Raw genomic sequence first — 17818 nt, 5'->3', positions numbered from 1 at the left:
CTTTACCCTTCGGACTGGCCACTGCACCTCAAGTATTCACGAAGGTGCTGGCCCCCCTGTTGGCCAATCTAAGGTCTCAGGGCATATCTATAGTAGCCTATTTGGATGATCTGTTGCTGGTAGATCACTCAGTTGTAGATCTAAACCTAGCAGTACACAGAGTCGTGAGGTACCTGGAGTACATGGGTTGGATTCTCAACCTGGACAAGTCCGCCTTGGTTCCTGTGAAAAGGCTGGAATATTTAGGTCTACTCATAGACACAGATCAGAAAAATATATTTTTGCCCCAGACAAAGATCGATTCTTTAAAGGAACTAGTCCAGTTGGTCAGTTCAAAGCGTCAGCCCTCCATTCGCCTTTGTATGCGGCTGCTGGGGAAGATGGTAGCCTCGTTCAAGGCCGTCCCATTTGCCCAGTTCCACTCAAGGAAACTACAGAACGCCATCTTGACCGCTTGGAACAAGAAGGTCCAAGCCTTATGCCGCGTACACACCATCACTTTATGTGATGAAAAAAAATGACGTTTTTAAAAACGTCACTTTAATTGACTGTGTGTGGGGGAAAACGTCGTTTTATGTCTTGTAAAAAACGACCAAAAAAAATTGAAGCATGCTTCAATTTTATGTGTCGTTTTTCAAAAGTGCACTTTTTACTTCACAGAAATTGACCGTGTGTAGCAAAAAACTTTGTTTTCTAAGACGTTTTTTCATCCACGCATGCCCAGAAGCTACTTATGAAGCGAGCTTCAATGGTAAAACGTGGTGGAACGTAACCTCACTTTGCAAGATCATTGTGAGAAAACGATGGTGTGTAGGCAACTTGGTCTTTGAAAATTGAAGTTTCAAAAACGTCATTTTTTACTTCACAGAAAGTGTCGTTTTTTTTCATCACATAAAGTGATGGTGTGTACGCGGCATTAGACTTCCCTATGTTGCTCTCCCCAACAGTTCGGCAGAGACTTTGTTGGTGCCTAGTTCCCCAGAACTAGCTAAAGGGGAAGTCCTTTGTTCCAATTTCTTGGCGGGTAGTGACTACAGATGCCAGTCTTCTAGGCTGGGGTGCAGTCCTGGGGGAGCTATCTCTCCAGGGAAAGTGGTCAGTCTCTGAGAAATCTCTACCCTTCAACCTGCTAGAGATTCGGGCAGCACGTTTAGCCCTAAGAGCATGGACAGACAAGTTGTGGGGGTAAACAGTCAGGATACAATCCGAAAAATGCCACGGCTGTGGCATACATAAATCACCAGGGGGGCACAAGGAGTCGTGCTGCCCAAAAAGAAGTAGATCAGATACTGATCTGGGCAGAAAAACATGTCCCGTGCATATCAGCGATATTCATTCCGGGAGTAGACAATTGTCAGGCAGACTTCTTAAGTCGCCAACAGTTACTTCCAGGAGAATGGGCTCTTCACCCCGACATCTTCCGGGGCATTTGTCAGAGGTGGGCAACACCAGATGTGGATCTCTTGGCATCGAGGTTCAATGCGAAAAGGGACAATTTTCTGTGCCGTACGAGGGATCCGCTCGCTTGCGGTGTTTCCATGGAATCGTTTCTCCCTAATCTATGCGTTCCCTCCGCTGCAATTGTTACCCCGCCTCCTTCGCAGGATAAAGTCGGAAGAGAAACCAGTGATTTTGGTCGCTCCAGCTTGGCCCAGAAGGGCCTGGTACGCAGAGATTGTAAGGATGTGGGTGGGACATCCATGGACCCTTCCGCTTCGTCCAGACCTGCTCTCACAAGGGCCAATATTCCACCCTTCCTTACAGTCTCTAAATTTAGCGGTACGACTGTTGAATCCCATATCCTAAGGAGGAGGGGTCTCTCTAATTCGGTAGCATCTACACTAATTAATGCCAGAAAGCCAGCATCTAGGCTTATTTATTACAGAAAGAGATGGTATCTCGCGCCAATAAAGTGAAATATAAGTAAATAAATGTAATTACATAAATATTATTAGTGAAAAGGCTGCTCTCCTGAAATTGAGACCAAGGTCAAAGGTCAGAATTAGATAATGGTAGTGTGTGAAAGGGGGCGCTCATAAAAAAGTAAATAATCAAAGATGACTAAATAAATCCGTCTGTGTCAACAGCCTAATATATACAAATGGTGAACAATATATCTATACAATAATTAATTAAATTAAATGTAAAGTATATATAACAATATATAGACCAAAGAGAATATGGTGAATAAATAGTGAATAAATAAAGTCCATTCAAATAGTGATTTGGGTGAAATCCATTCAAGTAGGTCCTAGACAGATTCAACTGGAAGAACAATATTGAAAGTTCATATGGAAGGTGTCATCCTCCACCAAGAAAAAGATCCCCCAAAAGTGCTCTAATAGATGGCTTCTTACCGCAGGACGTTGACCTAATTGTTTAGAAAAGGTCACATAAAGCGATTGGTCACTAAACCAGATATAGGATTCAGCTATGCAGCAATATGTCTCCTGGACTCGGATACTCTCGTAAAAGAGGGAGAAGGAGAACCGCCATAGTAAAGTAAAGTATTTTTTATTTAAAATGTGAAAAAATAACATCGTAGCCAAATGGCCTCTTACTTTGAGTAGTGCCTGGGGCCCGGCACTGAGGTTAGTCGGCAAGGCAGGTGTACTGCAAAGAGGGTTCCTCGCTGGGGAACTGGCGTGTATGATAGAGATTCCTCGCTGGGTAGATGGCGTGCGTTCCAAGCACGAGAGCCAGCGGGACCAGAAGTGCGTCGTTCGTATGTATCTGGGCGCCTCGACGTACGTTTCGTGGTTAACACGTCGCCGGGAAGCTCTCGTGCTTGGAATACCCAGCGAGGAATCTCCATCATACACGCCAGTTCCCCAGCGAGGAACCCTCTTTGCAGTACACCTGCCTTGCCGACTAGCCTTAGTGCCGGGTCCCAGGCACTACTCAAAGTAAGAGGCCATTTGCCTGCGATGTTATTTTTTCACATTTTAAATAAACAATACTTTACTATGGCGGTTCTCCTTCTCCCTCTTTTATGAGAGTATCCGAGTCCAGGAGACATATTGCTGCATAGCTGAATCCTATATCTGGTTTAGTGACCAATCGCTTTATGTGACCTTTTCTAAACAATTAGGTCAACGTCCTGTGGTAAGAAGCCATCTATTAGAGCACTTTTGGGGGATCTTTTTCTTGGTGGAGGATGACACCTTCCATATGAACTTTCAATATTGTTCTTCCAGTTGAATCTGTCTAGGACCTACTTGAATGGATTTCACCCAAATCACTATTTGAATGGACTTTATCTATTCACTATTTTTTCACCATATTCTCTTTGGTTATATATTGTTATATTTACTTTACATTTAATTTATTATTGTATAGATATATTGTTCACCATTTGTATATATTAGGCTGTTGACACAGATGGATTTATTTAGTCATCTTCGATTATTTACTTATTTATTACAGAGTTTGGAAGGCATATGTGGCCTGGTGCAAAGCCAAAGGGTTGCATCCTCGCAGGTATGTCATTGGCAGAATACTGGAGTTTCTGCAGTTGGGGGCAGACATTAAGGTTATCCTTAAGTACCATCAAAGGCCAGGTCTCGGCCTTATCAATATTTTTTCAAAGGCCACTGGCTACACATTCTCTGGTTAAAACCTTCTTACAGGGGGGTGATTTGTGTTAATCCTCAAATTAAGACCCCCTTGTGCCAGTGGGACCTGAATCTGGTCCTTTCTGCCTTACAAAGGCAACCCTTTGAGCCTCTGTCTCACATTCCCTTGGTCCTCTTGACCAGGAAGGTGGTTTTCTTGGTGGCCATATCCTCTGCTAGGTGGGTATCGGAGTTGGCGGCCCTGTCATGTAAGGAGCCATACCTAATTCTTCACAAGGACAGAGTGGTTCTGTCGCCTCATCCAGCCTTCCTTCCCAAGGTTGTTTCAAACTTTCATCTGAACCATGATCTGGTTCTCCCTTTTTTTTCCCCAGAGCCTAGTTCTGCAAAAGAAAGGTCATTGCATACTCTGGACGTACTGAGAGCAGTTAAGATCTATCTTAAGGCTACTGCTCAGATTCGGAAGACGGACATTTTATTCGTTCTGCCGGAAGGTCCCAGAAGTGGACAGGCAGCATCTAAGTCCACTATCTCTAAATTAATTTGGCAAGTCATTACTCAAGCCTATGGCTTGAAGGGAAAGGTTCTTCCGTTTAAGGTTAAAGCGCATTCCACTAGAGCGGTTGGCATTTCCTGGGCAGTGCATCATCAAACCTCCATGGCTCAGGTCTGCAAGGCCGCGACTTGGTCGTCAGTCCATACTTTCACTAAATTTTACCAATTGGATATAAGAAAAAATGAGGAAGTCACCTTTGGGCGCAGTGTGCTGCAGGCTACAGTTTGATTCCTCACATCTGATGGTGCCCAGCTTATTTTTTGGGGGTCTCCCTCCCCTCATTGACATTGCTTTAGGACATCCCACATAGTAATTACTATGCTTCTCTGTGTCCTGTGATGTACGGGAAAGAAAATAGGATTTTTATAACGGCTTACCTGTAAAAATCCTTTTCTTGGAGTACATCACGGAACACAGAGCTCCCGCCCCTCTTGATGGGGATATTGGGACACTTATTGCTTTGCTACAAAACTGAGGTACTCCCGGTATGGGAGGGGTTATATAGGGGAGGGAACTTCCTGCCTTAAGGGCATGCCAGTGTCCATCACCTGAAGGTAGACTTTATAACCCACATAGTAATTACTATGCTTTTCTGTGTCCCGTGATGTACTCCAAGAAAAGGATTTTACAGGTAAACTGTTATAAAAATCCAATTTTTTTTTCACAATTGTAGGTCTTTATTGTTGATAGCAAAAAAATAAAAACCACAGAGGTGATCAAATGCTATCAAAAGAAAGCTCTATTTGTGGGAGAGAAAAAGGACAAACCTTTTATTTGGGTAAAGCATCGCACAACCGTGCAATTGTCAGTTAAAATAACGCAGTGCTGTATCGCACAAAATAGCCTGGTCATGAAGGGGCGTAAACCTTCTGGAGCTGAAGTGGTTAATGGACATTATTTCTCTTTACAGATCCAGAAAACCTATACAACTGGACAGAAGATGACATATCTCACTTTTATGATGAAACAACAGTAATATTCGCTGCTGATGGTAACGTTTTGTGGTTCTGATTGTGTGCAACTGTGTCTTGTTTTTAGTTGAATCATTTACTACCCATGTACAGTATCCTTATGCCGCGTACACACCATCACTTTATGTGATGAAAAAAAATGACGTTTTTAAAAACGTCACTTTAATTGACTGTGTGTGGGGGAAAACGTTGTTTTATGTCTTGTAAAAAGCGACCAAAATAAATTGAAGCATGCTTCAATTTTATGTGTCGTTTTTCAAAAGTGCACTTTTTACTTCACAGAAATTGACCGTGTGTAGCAAAAAACGTCGTTTTCTAAGACGTTTTTTCATCCACGCATGCCCAGAAGCTACTTATGAAGCAAGCTTCAATGGTAAAACGTGGTGGAACGTAACCTCACTTTGCAAGATCATTGTGAGAAAACGATGGTGTGTAGGCAACTTCGTCTTTGAAAATTGAAGTTTCAAAAACGTCATTTTTTACTTCACAGAAAGTGTCGTTTTTTTTCATCACATAAAGTGATGGTGTGTACGCGGCATTACCCTAATCCTCTGACCATTTCATTATTTTTATTTTTTTTAGATTTTATAAATGTTACTCCAAGACTTGTATAGTACTACTGTACATGGATAATTCCAAAACAGGAACATATTCTGATTATGTGCAAAGTCTTAAATAACTCATGTAATAAAAAAATATTAAATTTAAAATGCATTGTATTTATACTTTAGAATTTTAGAACTACTCTTTTGTAGAAATAAATACACAGCATAAAAGCAAATGACCTTTCCTTTTTCTTCTCTCACATGAATTATGCTGTCAGTCTATATTTACTAATTTACTGGAGATAAGTTTAGCTACCCTTTCATGACACTGAAAGAGGATAAAGGCATTACCTGGTTATGTTTTGTAAATTTTTACATATATCTAAATTATATGCTATGTGAATATATTGAACAAGTTTTTGAAAGGGGCTGTCTGTAAACAAAAATGGTTAACACTTATCATTGCTGCTAAGCCTTTAGTCACTGCTCTCTTGAGTTGATCTGGCTGAAAATGTTTCTTCGAACACACTTCCTGGTATGTTGGATTCCTGGTCCCCTGCCAGTGGCGTCACTAGGGTTTGTGTCACCTGGTGCGATAAGCCATGGTGTAACCCCCCCCCCCCCCCTATAATTTTGATTTGATTTTTGAACTGACCTGCTGACACGGTGTGTTGCTTGCTGGCTGCAGGCACAAGTGGCGGCATTTGATGGGGCACAGTGACTGCATTTGATGGGGCACAGTGGCTGCATTTGATGGGGCACAAGTGGCTGCATATGTTGGGCACAGTGACTGCATTTGATGGGGGCACAAGTGGCTGCATATGATGGGCACAGTGGTGACATTTGACAGGCACAGTGGCTGCATTTGATGGGGCACAAGTGGCTGCATATGACGGGCACAGTGGCTGCATTTTATGGGGCACAAGTGGGCCCCCCCCACCCCACCCCTGCAGCGTGCGTCTCCTTTTCATCTACTGTTTTTTGCTTGCTGACTATAGGGCCTTGTAGCAACACGACTTGTTGTTGGCTGGTCACAGCATCTTGCCTGCGGCCAGCAAGCAACACACCGTGTCAGCAGGTCAGTTCAAAAATCAAAATGACACCATGTTTTACCACACCAATCCTAGTGACGCCAATTAATGAAACCACAAAATGTAGAAAAGAGCCAAACATCCAACACTCCAAAAGTAGTAGATGCTGAAATGTTTAAAGCCATAATAACTCTGCAACAAATTGGTGGCATATACGGTAGGACAGAAAGTATTATCTCTTCTGTTTACAGGCAGTCCTCCTTTTTTTAAAAAAAACTCTTTCCTCTCTCTAATGAATTATTTTTAATGTACATATGAAAGGGATCTGATTGTTTTATATTCTTATAGGTGTCAGTGATATGAAACTTTTCTTTTTTTGAGTAGTTTGAAGTTATATATGTACAACAAAGGAGTCATATTTGCTTATTACAAAAGCAAGCTTTATTTAGTGATGCACGGTGATTGGGCTCTCCTGATCCTCTTTCTTCTCTGATGTTCTACCAGACAATGAATCTGATTTAATAAAGTAATTAAGAATCTTCACACAATAAATTGTATAAAAAGTTAATTCCAGTTAATACAATCATGTGAAAAGCAAATCTCTGTTTGCCTATTCTGTCTGAAAATAATTGGAAAATTGGAGTGAATATCACATTCTTTTGTGAAGATTCTTAAGGCAGACAATAGACGTTTCAAATTTCTTTCTTGCAGCCATGGGTTGTGGGAAATAAATTTGCACAATTCCCCCATCAACACAGTCAGTGATGGCAGGGAAATCCCTCCTGCCAAGATATTGTACTCTCCTGGAGGGAAAACAGTGGTTATTGCTAGCGGCTCTAGCAGCCACCATCAATAGTCACAAGTTAATCCGGCAGGCTGGTTGAAGCCAAGTTGTTCAATTTGATCAACTTGGTACAATCAGCCTGCTCATACACTGTTCGGATCTCGGCCGGTTTCTGCTGAACCGGCCAAGTTTAGAACAGTCTATGGCCAGCCTAACTCCTTTAGTAAATCAACTCTGGCTAATTGAATACAAGAGACTCTCTATAGTCTCTAAATTAAATGAAAGACCCACAATGTTCATGGTATTTAGAGACTATGGCCCGGATTCACAAAGCACTTGCACCGACGTATCTCGAGATACGCCGCGTAAGTGCAAATATGCGCCGTTGTATCTGTGCGCCAGACCCACATACTAAGATACGCCTAAAAACAGGCTTCATCCCACCGACGTAACTTGCCTACGCCGGCGTAGAGTGGGCGCATTTTTACGCTGGACGCTCCCATTGATTTTCCATTCAAATATGCAAATGAGGGAGATACGACAATTCACGAACGTACGTGCGCCCGTAAGTTATACATACGTCGTAAAGTTATGCCCCATAAAGGGCTGCACCAGGGAACACAAGCTGGCGTATTTTACGTAGTTTACGTTGGACGTGAATATGGCTGAGCGTAGGTTACGTTCACGCCGTAGCCAGTGATCCGACGTATTTTAGGGAGTAGTTCCAACGTGATTCTGAGCATGCGCACTGGGATGCGTCCACGGGACAGCGCATGTGCCGTTCGTTATACGTATCTGTCTGGCGCTCGGCCCATCATTTGCATGGGGTCACACCGCATTTGCATGGCTCACGCCCACTTCCACCTATGCCGGCTTACGCTTAGGAAACCCAGCGCAGTTTTGGGAGCACTGGCTTTGTGAATTCAGTGCTTGCCTCTCTGCGCTGCGTCGGCGTAGCGTACAGGAGATACGCTACGGCGGCATAAATGTGCGCGGCTGTCTGTGAATCCGAGCTTATGTAATCTTTGCCTAAACCTTTATGTCAAATGAGGAGATCAAGAGAATAATTGGAATAATGTAATTTAATAATGCTAGTACAAGCCTACTGATCTACACACATAGCCAGATTCAGGTAGAGTTACGCCGGCGTATCAGTAGATACGCCGGCGTAACTCCGAATCTGCGCCATCGTATATTTAAGCATATTCTCAAATTGAGATACGCTTAAATGTTGCTAAGATACGACCGCCGTATCTTAGCTGTCTATTTACGCTGGCCGATAGGGGCTTTATGCTGATTTACGCCTAGAATGCGTAAATCAGCGAGATACGCCTATTCAAGAACGTACGCTTGCCCGTCGCAGTAAAGATACGGCGTTTACGTAAGGCGTTTTACCCTTCACCCCCAATTAGAAAAGGCGGTCCTCCAGCCTCCTCCTCAGTTTTTTTGTGTTTCCTGCCGGACGGGAAGGAGCACATTGGGAACGTGTTTTTATTTTTCCAGAGTGAACCTACCTTTTTCTGTTTTTCCTTCAGCACTCCTCTGGCCCTAGGGGTAGAGAGCGTGGCTGAAGTCACCTCCGCCGGGAGATTGGCGAGAGTCGGACCCCGTTGACGGCGGGATCCCTTCCTCTGGGCGGCAGATCCTGAATGAACCGTGGTAAAGGGCGAGAGACGCCATCGAATCCGCGTGCGATACGCTTCCGGGATCTGCGCTCGAGGGGCGGAGACCTTGCGTTCCAAAGAGGGGAAGTGTCAAATTCCCCAGCGAATGCGCGTCATCAGGGGGCGCCCAGAAACATCATTCCTGTTTTCAAAAAGGGCGCGGAGGTGGCTTGAAGGAACCCGGCGCCAGTGTATGTTCAGAGTGCTGAACGGAAAACACCAGGAAACATGGACAATACCCCCCCTAGGTGGTGAGCCTGTTTGGTGGTGGGTTTAGGCACTTTTTTTAGGAACCTTTCACAGGGGTGAATAGGGTTTGGCTGGTAGTAATGAGGTCTATTATTCTGTTTTTTCAACAGGTTAAGGCCCATGATAAAACTCAAAACCAGCCTCCTAGAAAGAAATGTGCCGTGTGTGGGACAAAGCTAAGTTCTAACTGGGATAAGCCTTTATGTCCTGATTGTGTCAACAGTTTGGTTAAAGATAATTCAGTAACCACTTGTCACCAAATTTTGTCATCTGTAAAGGATGAGATTGCATCTACGTTTCAGTCATTCAAAGGACTGATGGATAGGATGCAGGGTCCGGCCTAGAGCCGCTAGTGTTTCTTCCTTACCTCAGGTTCAGGAGGAGGAGGATTGTAGGGAGAGGACTCCCAGGTCAGTTGCTTCCTCTCAGGCAGGTTCAGCATCTGAATCAGAGGGAGAAGAGGATTCCTCCAGGGCGTCCAGATACAAATTGTCATTAGACGATGTTGCGGATCTTCTAAATGCTATTTATGATACTTTAGAGATCCAAGAAGAACAGGTTCAGCTCTCAAAGGGAATGCAAACAGAACCAGAGTTTTTCCGGTTCATAATGCCGCGTACACACCATCACTTTATGTGATGAAAAAAATGACGTTTTTAAAAACGTCACTTTAATTGACCGTGTGTGGGGGAAAACGTTGTTTTATGTCTTCTAAAAAACGACCCAAAAAAATTGAAGCATGCTTCAATTTTATGTGTCGTTTTTCAAAACGTCAACTTTTACTTCACAGAAATTGAGCGTGTGTAGCAAAAAACGTCGTTTAAAACAAAGTTTTTTCACCCGCGCATGCCCAGAAGCTACTTATGAAGCGAGCTTCAATGGAAAAACGTGGTGGAATGTAACCTCGCTTTGCTAGAACATTGTGAGAAAAACGATGGTGTGTAGGCAACTTCGTCTTTGAAAATTGAAGTTTCAAAAACGTTGTTTTTTACTTCACAGAAAATGTCGTTTTTTTTCATCACATAAAGTGATGGTGTGTATGCTGCATAAGTCTTTAATTGATACGATTCTGCGAGAATGGGAACAACCTGAGAGAAGTCCTTTCTTTTCAGGAAGCCTATAACGAAGGTTCCCGTTTGAAGCGGATGTGTCTCATCCCTGGAACAAGGTTCCTAAGTTGGATGCCCCTTTAGCCAAGGTATCCAGAAAGACCGATCTGGCCTTTGACGATCTGGGTTCCCTTAGGGATCCAATGGACAAGAGGGGGGACCTGCTGTTAAAACGAGCGTGGGACGCCTCTTCTATAGGTTTAAAGCCAGCTCTCGCAGCTACTTGTGTCGCTAGAAACTTGGAGTGCTGGCTCACTCAGTTACAGGCGCACATCTTGGCAGGTACCTCCAGACAGGAGCTTCTGAAATCCTTTCCGCTCTTATTCAAAGCAGTAGGATTCCTTGCGGACGCCTCAATGGAGTCGGTAAAGTTAGCTGCCAGGTCAGCAGCTCTTGTTAATGCAGCCAGAAGATCTGTATGGCTGAAGACTTGGACTGGTGATGCCGCCTCAAAATTGAAGTTGTGTGGGTTGCCGTTTTCAGGAGACCACTTGTTCGGATCCGGCCTCCAGGAGGCATTGGAGCGAACTCAAGACAAGAAAAAAGCTTTTCCTTAGAAGAAGAAAAAGACAGAAGGAAAGGTTTTTTTTCGTGGCTTCAAGGGGTCAGGCAGTTGGCATCAGAACCAAAAGAAAGAGGGCCAACCCAAGAAGCACTGGGCAGGTCACAAGGGTCGGGGTAGAGGAGGAATCCTTTTCAATCCTCCTCAATCCACCCCAAAGTCGCAGTGACTCCGGTGTCCCCGTGGGAGGAAGGTTGGGGCAGTTCCTCCCGCAATGGACCAAGGCAACTTCAAGCCCGTTCATATTAGATCTTATAAAAAACGGATACCAGCTGGAGTTGACGTCACCGCCTCACTTGAACTTTATGGTTACTCAGCCACCCAGAGACAAAGCGAAAGCAGAGGCTTTGTTCCTGTCTCTGGGAGAGTTGGTGGATCAAAGAGTACTAATTCAGGTACCCCAGGAGGAGCAGGGACAGGGAGTATATTCCCATGTCTTTATCATCAGAAAACCATCAGGGAAGTTCAGGATGATCCTGAATCTCCGGCCCCTGAACAAATTTGTAAAATACAAAAGGTTCAGGATGGAGTCGATTTTTACTGTAACAAGATGTCTGTTCCCAGGGTGTTACATGGCGACCCTGGATCTGAGGGATGCTTATCTGCACATTCCCATACATGCAGAATACCAAAAATTCCTCAGAGTGGCAGTAAGGGTGAATTCAAGCATTCAACACTTTCAATTCCGAGCCCTTCCCTTTGGGCTATCTTTGTCTCCGAGAATCTTTACGAAGGTTCTGGCAGAGGCTCTTGCCCCACTGAGAGACAAGGCTATCACAGTAATCCCTTATCTGGACGATCTCCTTTTTTTAGCAGGATCGGCTCGTCAGCTGGAAAGGGATTTACAGATAGCACAAGATTTTCTCTCCTCACTCGGATGGATTATCAACCAGGACAAGTCACAGTTGGTTCCATCCCAGGAGGTCGTGTACCTAGGGTACAGGATCTCTTCGGTAGAGAGAAAAATTTATCTCCCCGAAGAGAAGATTGTCAGGGTGGATCAAGCAGTAGCCCAGTTACAGTCCAATCCGGTGACTTCGGTCAGAGAAGTGATGAGGGTGCTGGGGTTCATGACATCTTGTTTCCCAGCAGTTCCTTGGGCAAAATATCATCAACGTCCATTACAGGAACTTATGCTTCGTCTCTGGAGAGTCAGGATTTAGAATCACAGATCCCAATCTCAGCCAGAGTAAAAAGGACTTTGTGATGGTGGCGAGTTCATCACAATCTGGACAAAGGTCTAGACTGGACCTTCCCTGTGGAAGTGGTAGTTACCACAGACGCCAGTGCCTGGGGGTGGGGAGCCCACCTAGAGGAGGCAGTGGCCCAGGGAGCATGGTCTCCAGTGGAGGCAAGTCGCTCTTCCAACCAAAAAGAGCTTTTAGCGATTCTAAGAACGATCGAGTCGTTTCAGGGAAGGTTAGCAGGATGGCACCTGCAAGTTCGCACAGACAACGCGGCTGCTGTCACGTACTTGAACAAGCAGGGAGGGACAAGAAGCCCTGCTCTTCAAGAGATATCCAGCAAGATTCTCTCCTGGGCGGAGAACAACCTATCTTCACAAACAGCGGTCCACCTAAAGGGCACTCAAAATTCTCTAGCAGATTACCTAAGTCGGCAGCCAGTGAGACAGGACGAATAGTCCCTAAACGAGAAGGTATTCTCTCAGATGTGCTATGAAATGGGGTCTTCCGGAAGTAGATCTTTTTGCCTCCGAAAAGAACAGTAAAGTAACCAAATTCTTTTCAATACATCCAAGAGACCAGGCCTCGAAGATAGATGCCTTTTCCGGTCCTTGGAAATTCAACATCTGCTACGCCTTCCCTCCAGTGAGGATGATTTCAGCAGTACTTCAAAAGTTTCGCTCGGAAGAGATAGACTTAATTTTGATCACGCCTTTTTGGCCAAAGAGACCCTGGTTCGCAATTTTGAAGAAACTGAGCGTTCTCCCTCCATTTCCTCTTCCAATCCGGAAGGATCTGATCTCGCAGGGTCCAATTCTGCACCCGCAGGTAGACAGACTAAGCCTAACTGTGTGGTATCTGAGGAACAGTTGTTGAGGGCACAGGGTTTCTCAGAGAGGGTACGAGAGCAATTTATGCAAAGTTCTGGAAGAAATTTTGTTCATGGTTGAGAGAACAAGGTTTAGATCAACCAGGGATTCCAGCTATCTTGGATTTTTTACAGGCTGGGGTAGATCTGGGTCTCTCCCCAAGTACCTTAATGTTGCAGGTTGCAGCTCTTAGTGTCTTCTTGCAGTGTTCCCTACAGCAGAATCCATTTGTTAAAAGTTTTTTCAAGGCCTTGACAAGATCTAGGCCAGTGAGGGTGTCGCCCTGTCCCTCTTGGGATCTTTCTTTGGTGCTCAGGGCACTTTCAGGCAGACCTTTTGAACCTCTGGAGGAATCCATCTTGAAATGGGTTACACTTAAGACAGTGCTTTTGGTGGCAGTCACTTCAGCCAGACGGATGAGTGAGCTACAGGCTCTTTCCATTAAAGAGCCGTTTTTGTTGATTTTTGAGGATAGAATTGTTTTGAAAACAGATCCCAGTTTTCTCCCATAAGTTGTATCCAAATTTCATAGGACACAGGACATTGTACTACCTTCTTTTTGTTCCACCTCAAGTGCAGAGGTAGCATCCCAAAACTTGTTAGATGTTAGGAGATGCCTTTTAATTTACTTAGAAACTTCCAAGGAATTTAGGAAGTCTAATTCTCTTTTTGTAAATTTTTCAGGAAGTAAGAAGGGCAGAAAACTTTTAAAACTTCCATTGCCAGATGGATCAGGATGTCAATTGGAAAGGCTTATGAGTTAGAGGGCATACAAGTCCTGTTTGTTAAAGCACACTCAACTAGAGCGTTTTCGAGTTCTTGGGCTGAGAGGGCCGGTGCATCACCAGAAGAGATTTGTAAGGCGGCAACGTGGTCAAGTTGTACTACTTTTGCCAAACACTATCGCCTGGATTTGATGTCTGAGAAGGATCAGGCATTTGGTAGAAGTGTCCTCCAAGCAGTAACCCCACCCTGATAAGTAAGTTTCTTGTCAATCATCTCAGGGCTGTCCTGGAAGACGAAAGGGTAAAACCAGAGTTAGGCTTACCGGTAACTCTTTTTCCAGGAGTCTTCCAGGACAGCCTGGCTTCCCACCCTGTGTTTATATTATTAACTGGAAGCGGATGTATGTACTGACGGTTTGTTAGTAGATTATGTCTTTCAGAGCCTTCAGGAATTCTTGGATGAACTGAGGAGGAGGCCTGGAGGACCGCCTTTTCTAATTGGGGGTGAATGTGTTTCCTGTCCCGGAGGGAGGAGCTATATCTCAGGGCTGTCCTGGAAGACTCCTGGAAAAAGAGTTACCGGTAAGCCTAACTCCGGTTTTCAGGCGTAAAGATAAACCACCAAAAAGATGGCGCAGCCAATGTTAAGTATGGACGTCGGAACCGCGTCAAATTTTTTTATTTTTACGTCGTTTGCGTAAGTCGTCCATGAATGGGGCTGGCCGTAATTTACGTACACGTCGAAAGCAATGAGTCTTTGCGGTGTAATTTGGAGCATGCGCACTGGGTTACGTCCACGGACGGCGCATGCGCCGTTCGTTAAAAACTTCATTTACGTGGGTCATGCTTTATTTACATAAAACACACCCACCTCTTCACAATTTGAATTAGGCTCGCTTACGCTGGCACATTTACACTACGCCGCCGCAACTTACGGAGCAAGTGCTTTGTGAATACTGCACTTGCCTCTCTAACTTGCGGCAGGGTAATGTAAATGACATACGCTACGCCCGCACAAAGTTAAGCCGACGTTTGTGAATCTGGCTAAAAGTCTGAATTTAAACAATGGTTATTTTTAGGAATGCTTAGTCACCCAGTTAAAAAGTAAATACATTTAATTGTATTTTTCAGTGTTTTATGATGACGACCTTACAGATGCACTCTTTAAAACCCTTTACCGGATCACACAATCATTAAGACGTAATTGCATTATTTATTTATCTATGGAGAGAAGGTATGTTATATACATGTGAACATGTTGTCATATACCTGTATTTTAAATATATTTTTATAAAGTGAGCAGGGATTCTTTTTTATGCTACTGTGACAAACTACATTTGAAAAAGTTTTCTTAACAAGTGCATAGAATAAAGCAGTCACACATTTTTGTCAGAGTAACTTCTCCCCTGGTGTATGGAGACTTTTTAGCTTAGATACTTTATCAGGGGCTTTTTGCCAATCCTGAGAGAGCCCAGGGTCTTTCATCTTGTTCTCCAGAGGCAGCAATGTATGGTCCTCAATACTACATAGAAGGGTACTTCCTTTATGACAGGGGCCATCAACCTTTTTCCGCTTAAGGGCCAGATCCAATGTATGTGAATGCATGGGGGGCTGCATTCCCCTGCTAATAAATGAAAATACTAATAATCCTAACATAGTAATAATAACAATACATGTTTAACTCACTTTAAGGTGCTTCACTAATACAAAGCCAGTTCGCCCTGAGGGAGAATGCAGCAGTGGCAACCCATACACACCGCCACAGCCAGGGCCGGATTCCAAACAAGGCCAGGCCTCGGGGCGGCAGTGGGTGCAGGGGCGGCACTGCGGCTGAGAGGAGAGGACGCTTTCACTTTCATATCAGGAGTTCCCCCCTGTCATGCAGATGGTGAGAGGAGAAAAAACAGAGGGAAGAGGAGGTGAGATAGTTCTTGGCAGAAGCAACCCCCCTCCCGGTTCTCAATGTCATTTTGTCATTTTCGGCAGCAGCACCCCCCAATGCTCAATGTCATTTTTGGCAGCAACACCCCCCCCCCCGCTTCTCGGTGTCCTGCCGAAAATGTCCCTCCCGTACTGTGCAGCCGGGGGCGGCATTGAAGGACCCGGCCTTGGGGTGGCAAAGGGAGTAAATCCGGGCCTGGCCACAGCCCTCCCTATTCATGCGCCTAGCCCCTTTCAGGATGCCGGGCGCATGAATTACAATTGTGGGGATAGGTGGGGGTGTGCCTTTTGAAGCACCTGATTCGGGCCAGAGGCTCCGATAGACTTCATAATAGGGTAGGCTCGGGGCGCAGAGAGTGCATCCTGATCCCACCCAGTTGTGTGACACTAGCAAATTAATATTTGCTATTCTGCCACATTCTCCTCCCAGCCAATCAGGAATCCCCTATTGTCCAGGGAGTCTTATGACTCCTTGGCAAATCGTGCCCCTGGACACTCTTCTGGGTTTCAATCGGCTGGAAGGAGAATGTCTTTGTCCTCGCTGGAGCGGCCTTCTCTTCCTTCTCCCTGCCTCCATGTCGACTCCATGCCTTCGCTAAGTAAGGTGATCGCTGCTGCCTGTGTCTCCAGGGGGGTTGTTGGTGCTGTGGGTTATTGCCACTGTCCGTGTCTCTGGAAGGGGGGGGGTTGTTGGTGCTGCAGGGGTTATTGCCGATGTCTGTGTCTCCGGCAGGTGGGTAGTGTTGGTTGTGCTGCCCCCCTCAAAAAATAGTAAGCACCAGACGCCACTGGTATGCAGGTTCACTCCCTCGAGGCTCTGTCATCGCTGCATGGTCTCCCACCCACCTTGCCTGTAGCGATTAGTTTGTTCAAATTATACTCACCCTCTCCATTGCTCTCATGCAGCGCCAGCATGTCTTCAGGCCCTTCCCTTGTGACACCCGGCCCCTGATGCTGGCAGTCTGCCCACTAAGTTCACAGCAACACCTGCATGGCAAATTAGGCATATTGGCTTGCCAAAGTGTGTTCGGCATCTTTTCAAAAATTGCACTGCACCATGTTGCATTGATGGGAATGAGCACCTTAAAAATTATTGTAAATTCAATTTTTGCAATGTGACGGCAGATGCAGGAGAAATTGCACTGACGTGAGTAGGGCCTAAATGGGATGATTAAATAACGCTGTGCCTACTTACCGTATACAGTGCACATACAGTACATATACAGTTAAAAGTATGTATAAAGGCGCTCTGAGTGACAGGACTGAGCAGATATCAGTCTATGTAAAAATGGAAAGGAGTCTTCATACAGTTACGGCAGCACTTGAGAGGAAAGCAGACTCTAAAAATAAAATAAACAGAAAAAAAGGCACCTTTAAGTGCAGAAGTAAAAACTTTTTATATCACACAAAAAGGGTTAACAACACTTACAAAAGGGTGGATGAACAGGAGCACATCACATGTATAGTATGGCAGGTGGTCCTGCATTCTGGTAGTCCCAATGTGTCTTAGGCCTCGTACAGACGAGCGGATGCATCGAATCACTTCGACGTCATGCGCGGGTTCTCGGGCCAGCGGACATGTCCGATGAGTCGTACTGACCAAGAAACATTTGTCCTTTGTGCTGGAAACCTGTCCGGTCGGCCGGAAAATTGTCCGGTCGGCCCTACACGCGACCGAACATGTCTGCTGAAACTGGTCCGACTGTCTGAGCCAGCGTAGAGACCGAATCCGAGAAGTGACGTCAGTGGAAGGGGACCAGCAACCAGCGTAGACTGCAAACCAGAAGTAATGTCATCAGAATGTGACGGATTTCGGAACAACTGATTGGTTGCTTCATTTAGAAGGAACCAAACGGTTTCCTGAAACGCGTCATGTTCTAATGACATCACTTCCGGTTTGCGGTCCATCCCCCTGACCTCACTTAAGAGATTCGGTCTCCATTCTGTCTCAGACAGCTCAGCGGTCTTCCCAGTATCCGGAGTTGTGGCTTCCATCTGCTGGGCACTTTCGAACATGCTGCTATACAGTTTTACCTTTGGATATCTCTGAGAC

The 17818-nt window shown here is 45.0% G+C and overlaps 1 protein-coding gene across 2 annotated transcripts in view; it reads left to right on the top strand.

The window, feature by feature from the left end:
- The window catches only part of METTL22 (methyltransferase like 22), a 404370-nt gene that overhangs the window by 328520 nt on the left and 58032 nt on the right, over positions 1–17818 (top strand). For both annotated transcript variants that reach the window (XM_040356983.1, XM_040356984.1), the window contains exons 8-9: positions 5042–5122; positions 14956–15058. In XM_040356983.1, coding sequence (XP_040212917.1) covers positions 5042–5122; positions 14956–15058 — 184 coding nt within the window. The remainder of the gene's footprint in view (positions 1–5041; positions 5123–14955; positions 15059–17818) is intronic.

The sequence above is a fragment of the Rana temporaria genome, chromosome 6, assembly GCF_905171775.1.
Source record: "Rana temporaria chromosome 6, aRanTem1.1, whole genome shotgun sequence".
Classification (NCBI taxonomy): Eukaryota; Metazoa; Chordata; class Amphibia; order Anura; family Ranidae; genus Rana; species Rana temporaria.
The sequence above is the reverse complement of the archived record's forward strand: the minus strand, read 5'-3'. Positions and strand labels throughout refer to the sequence as shown.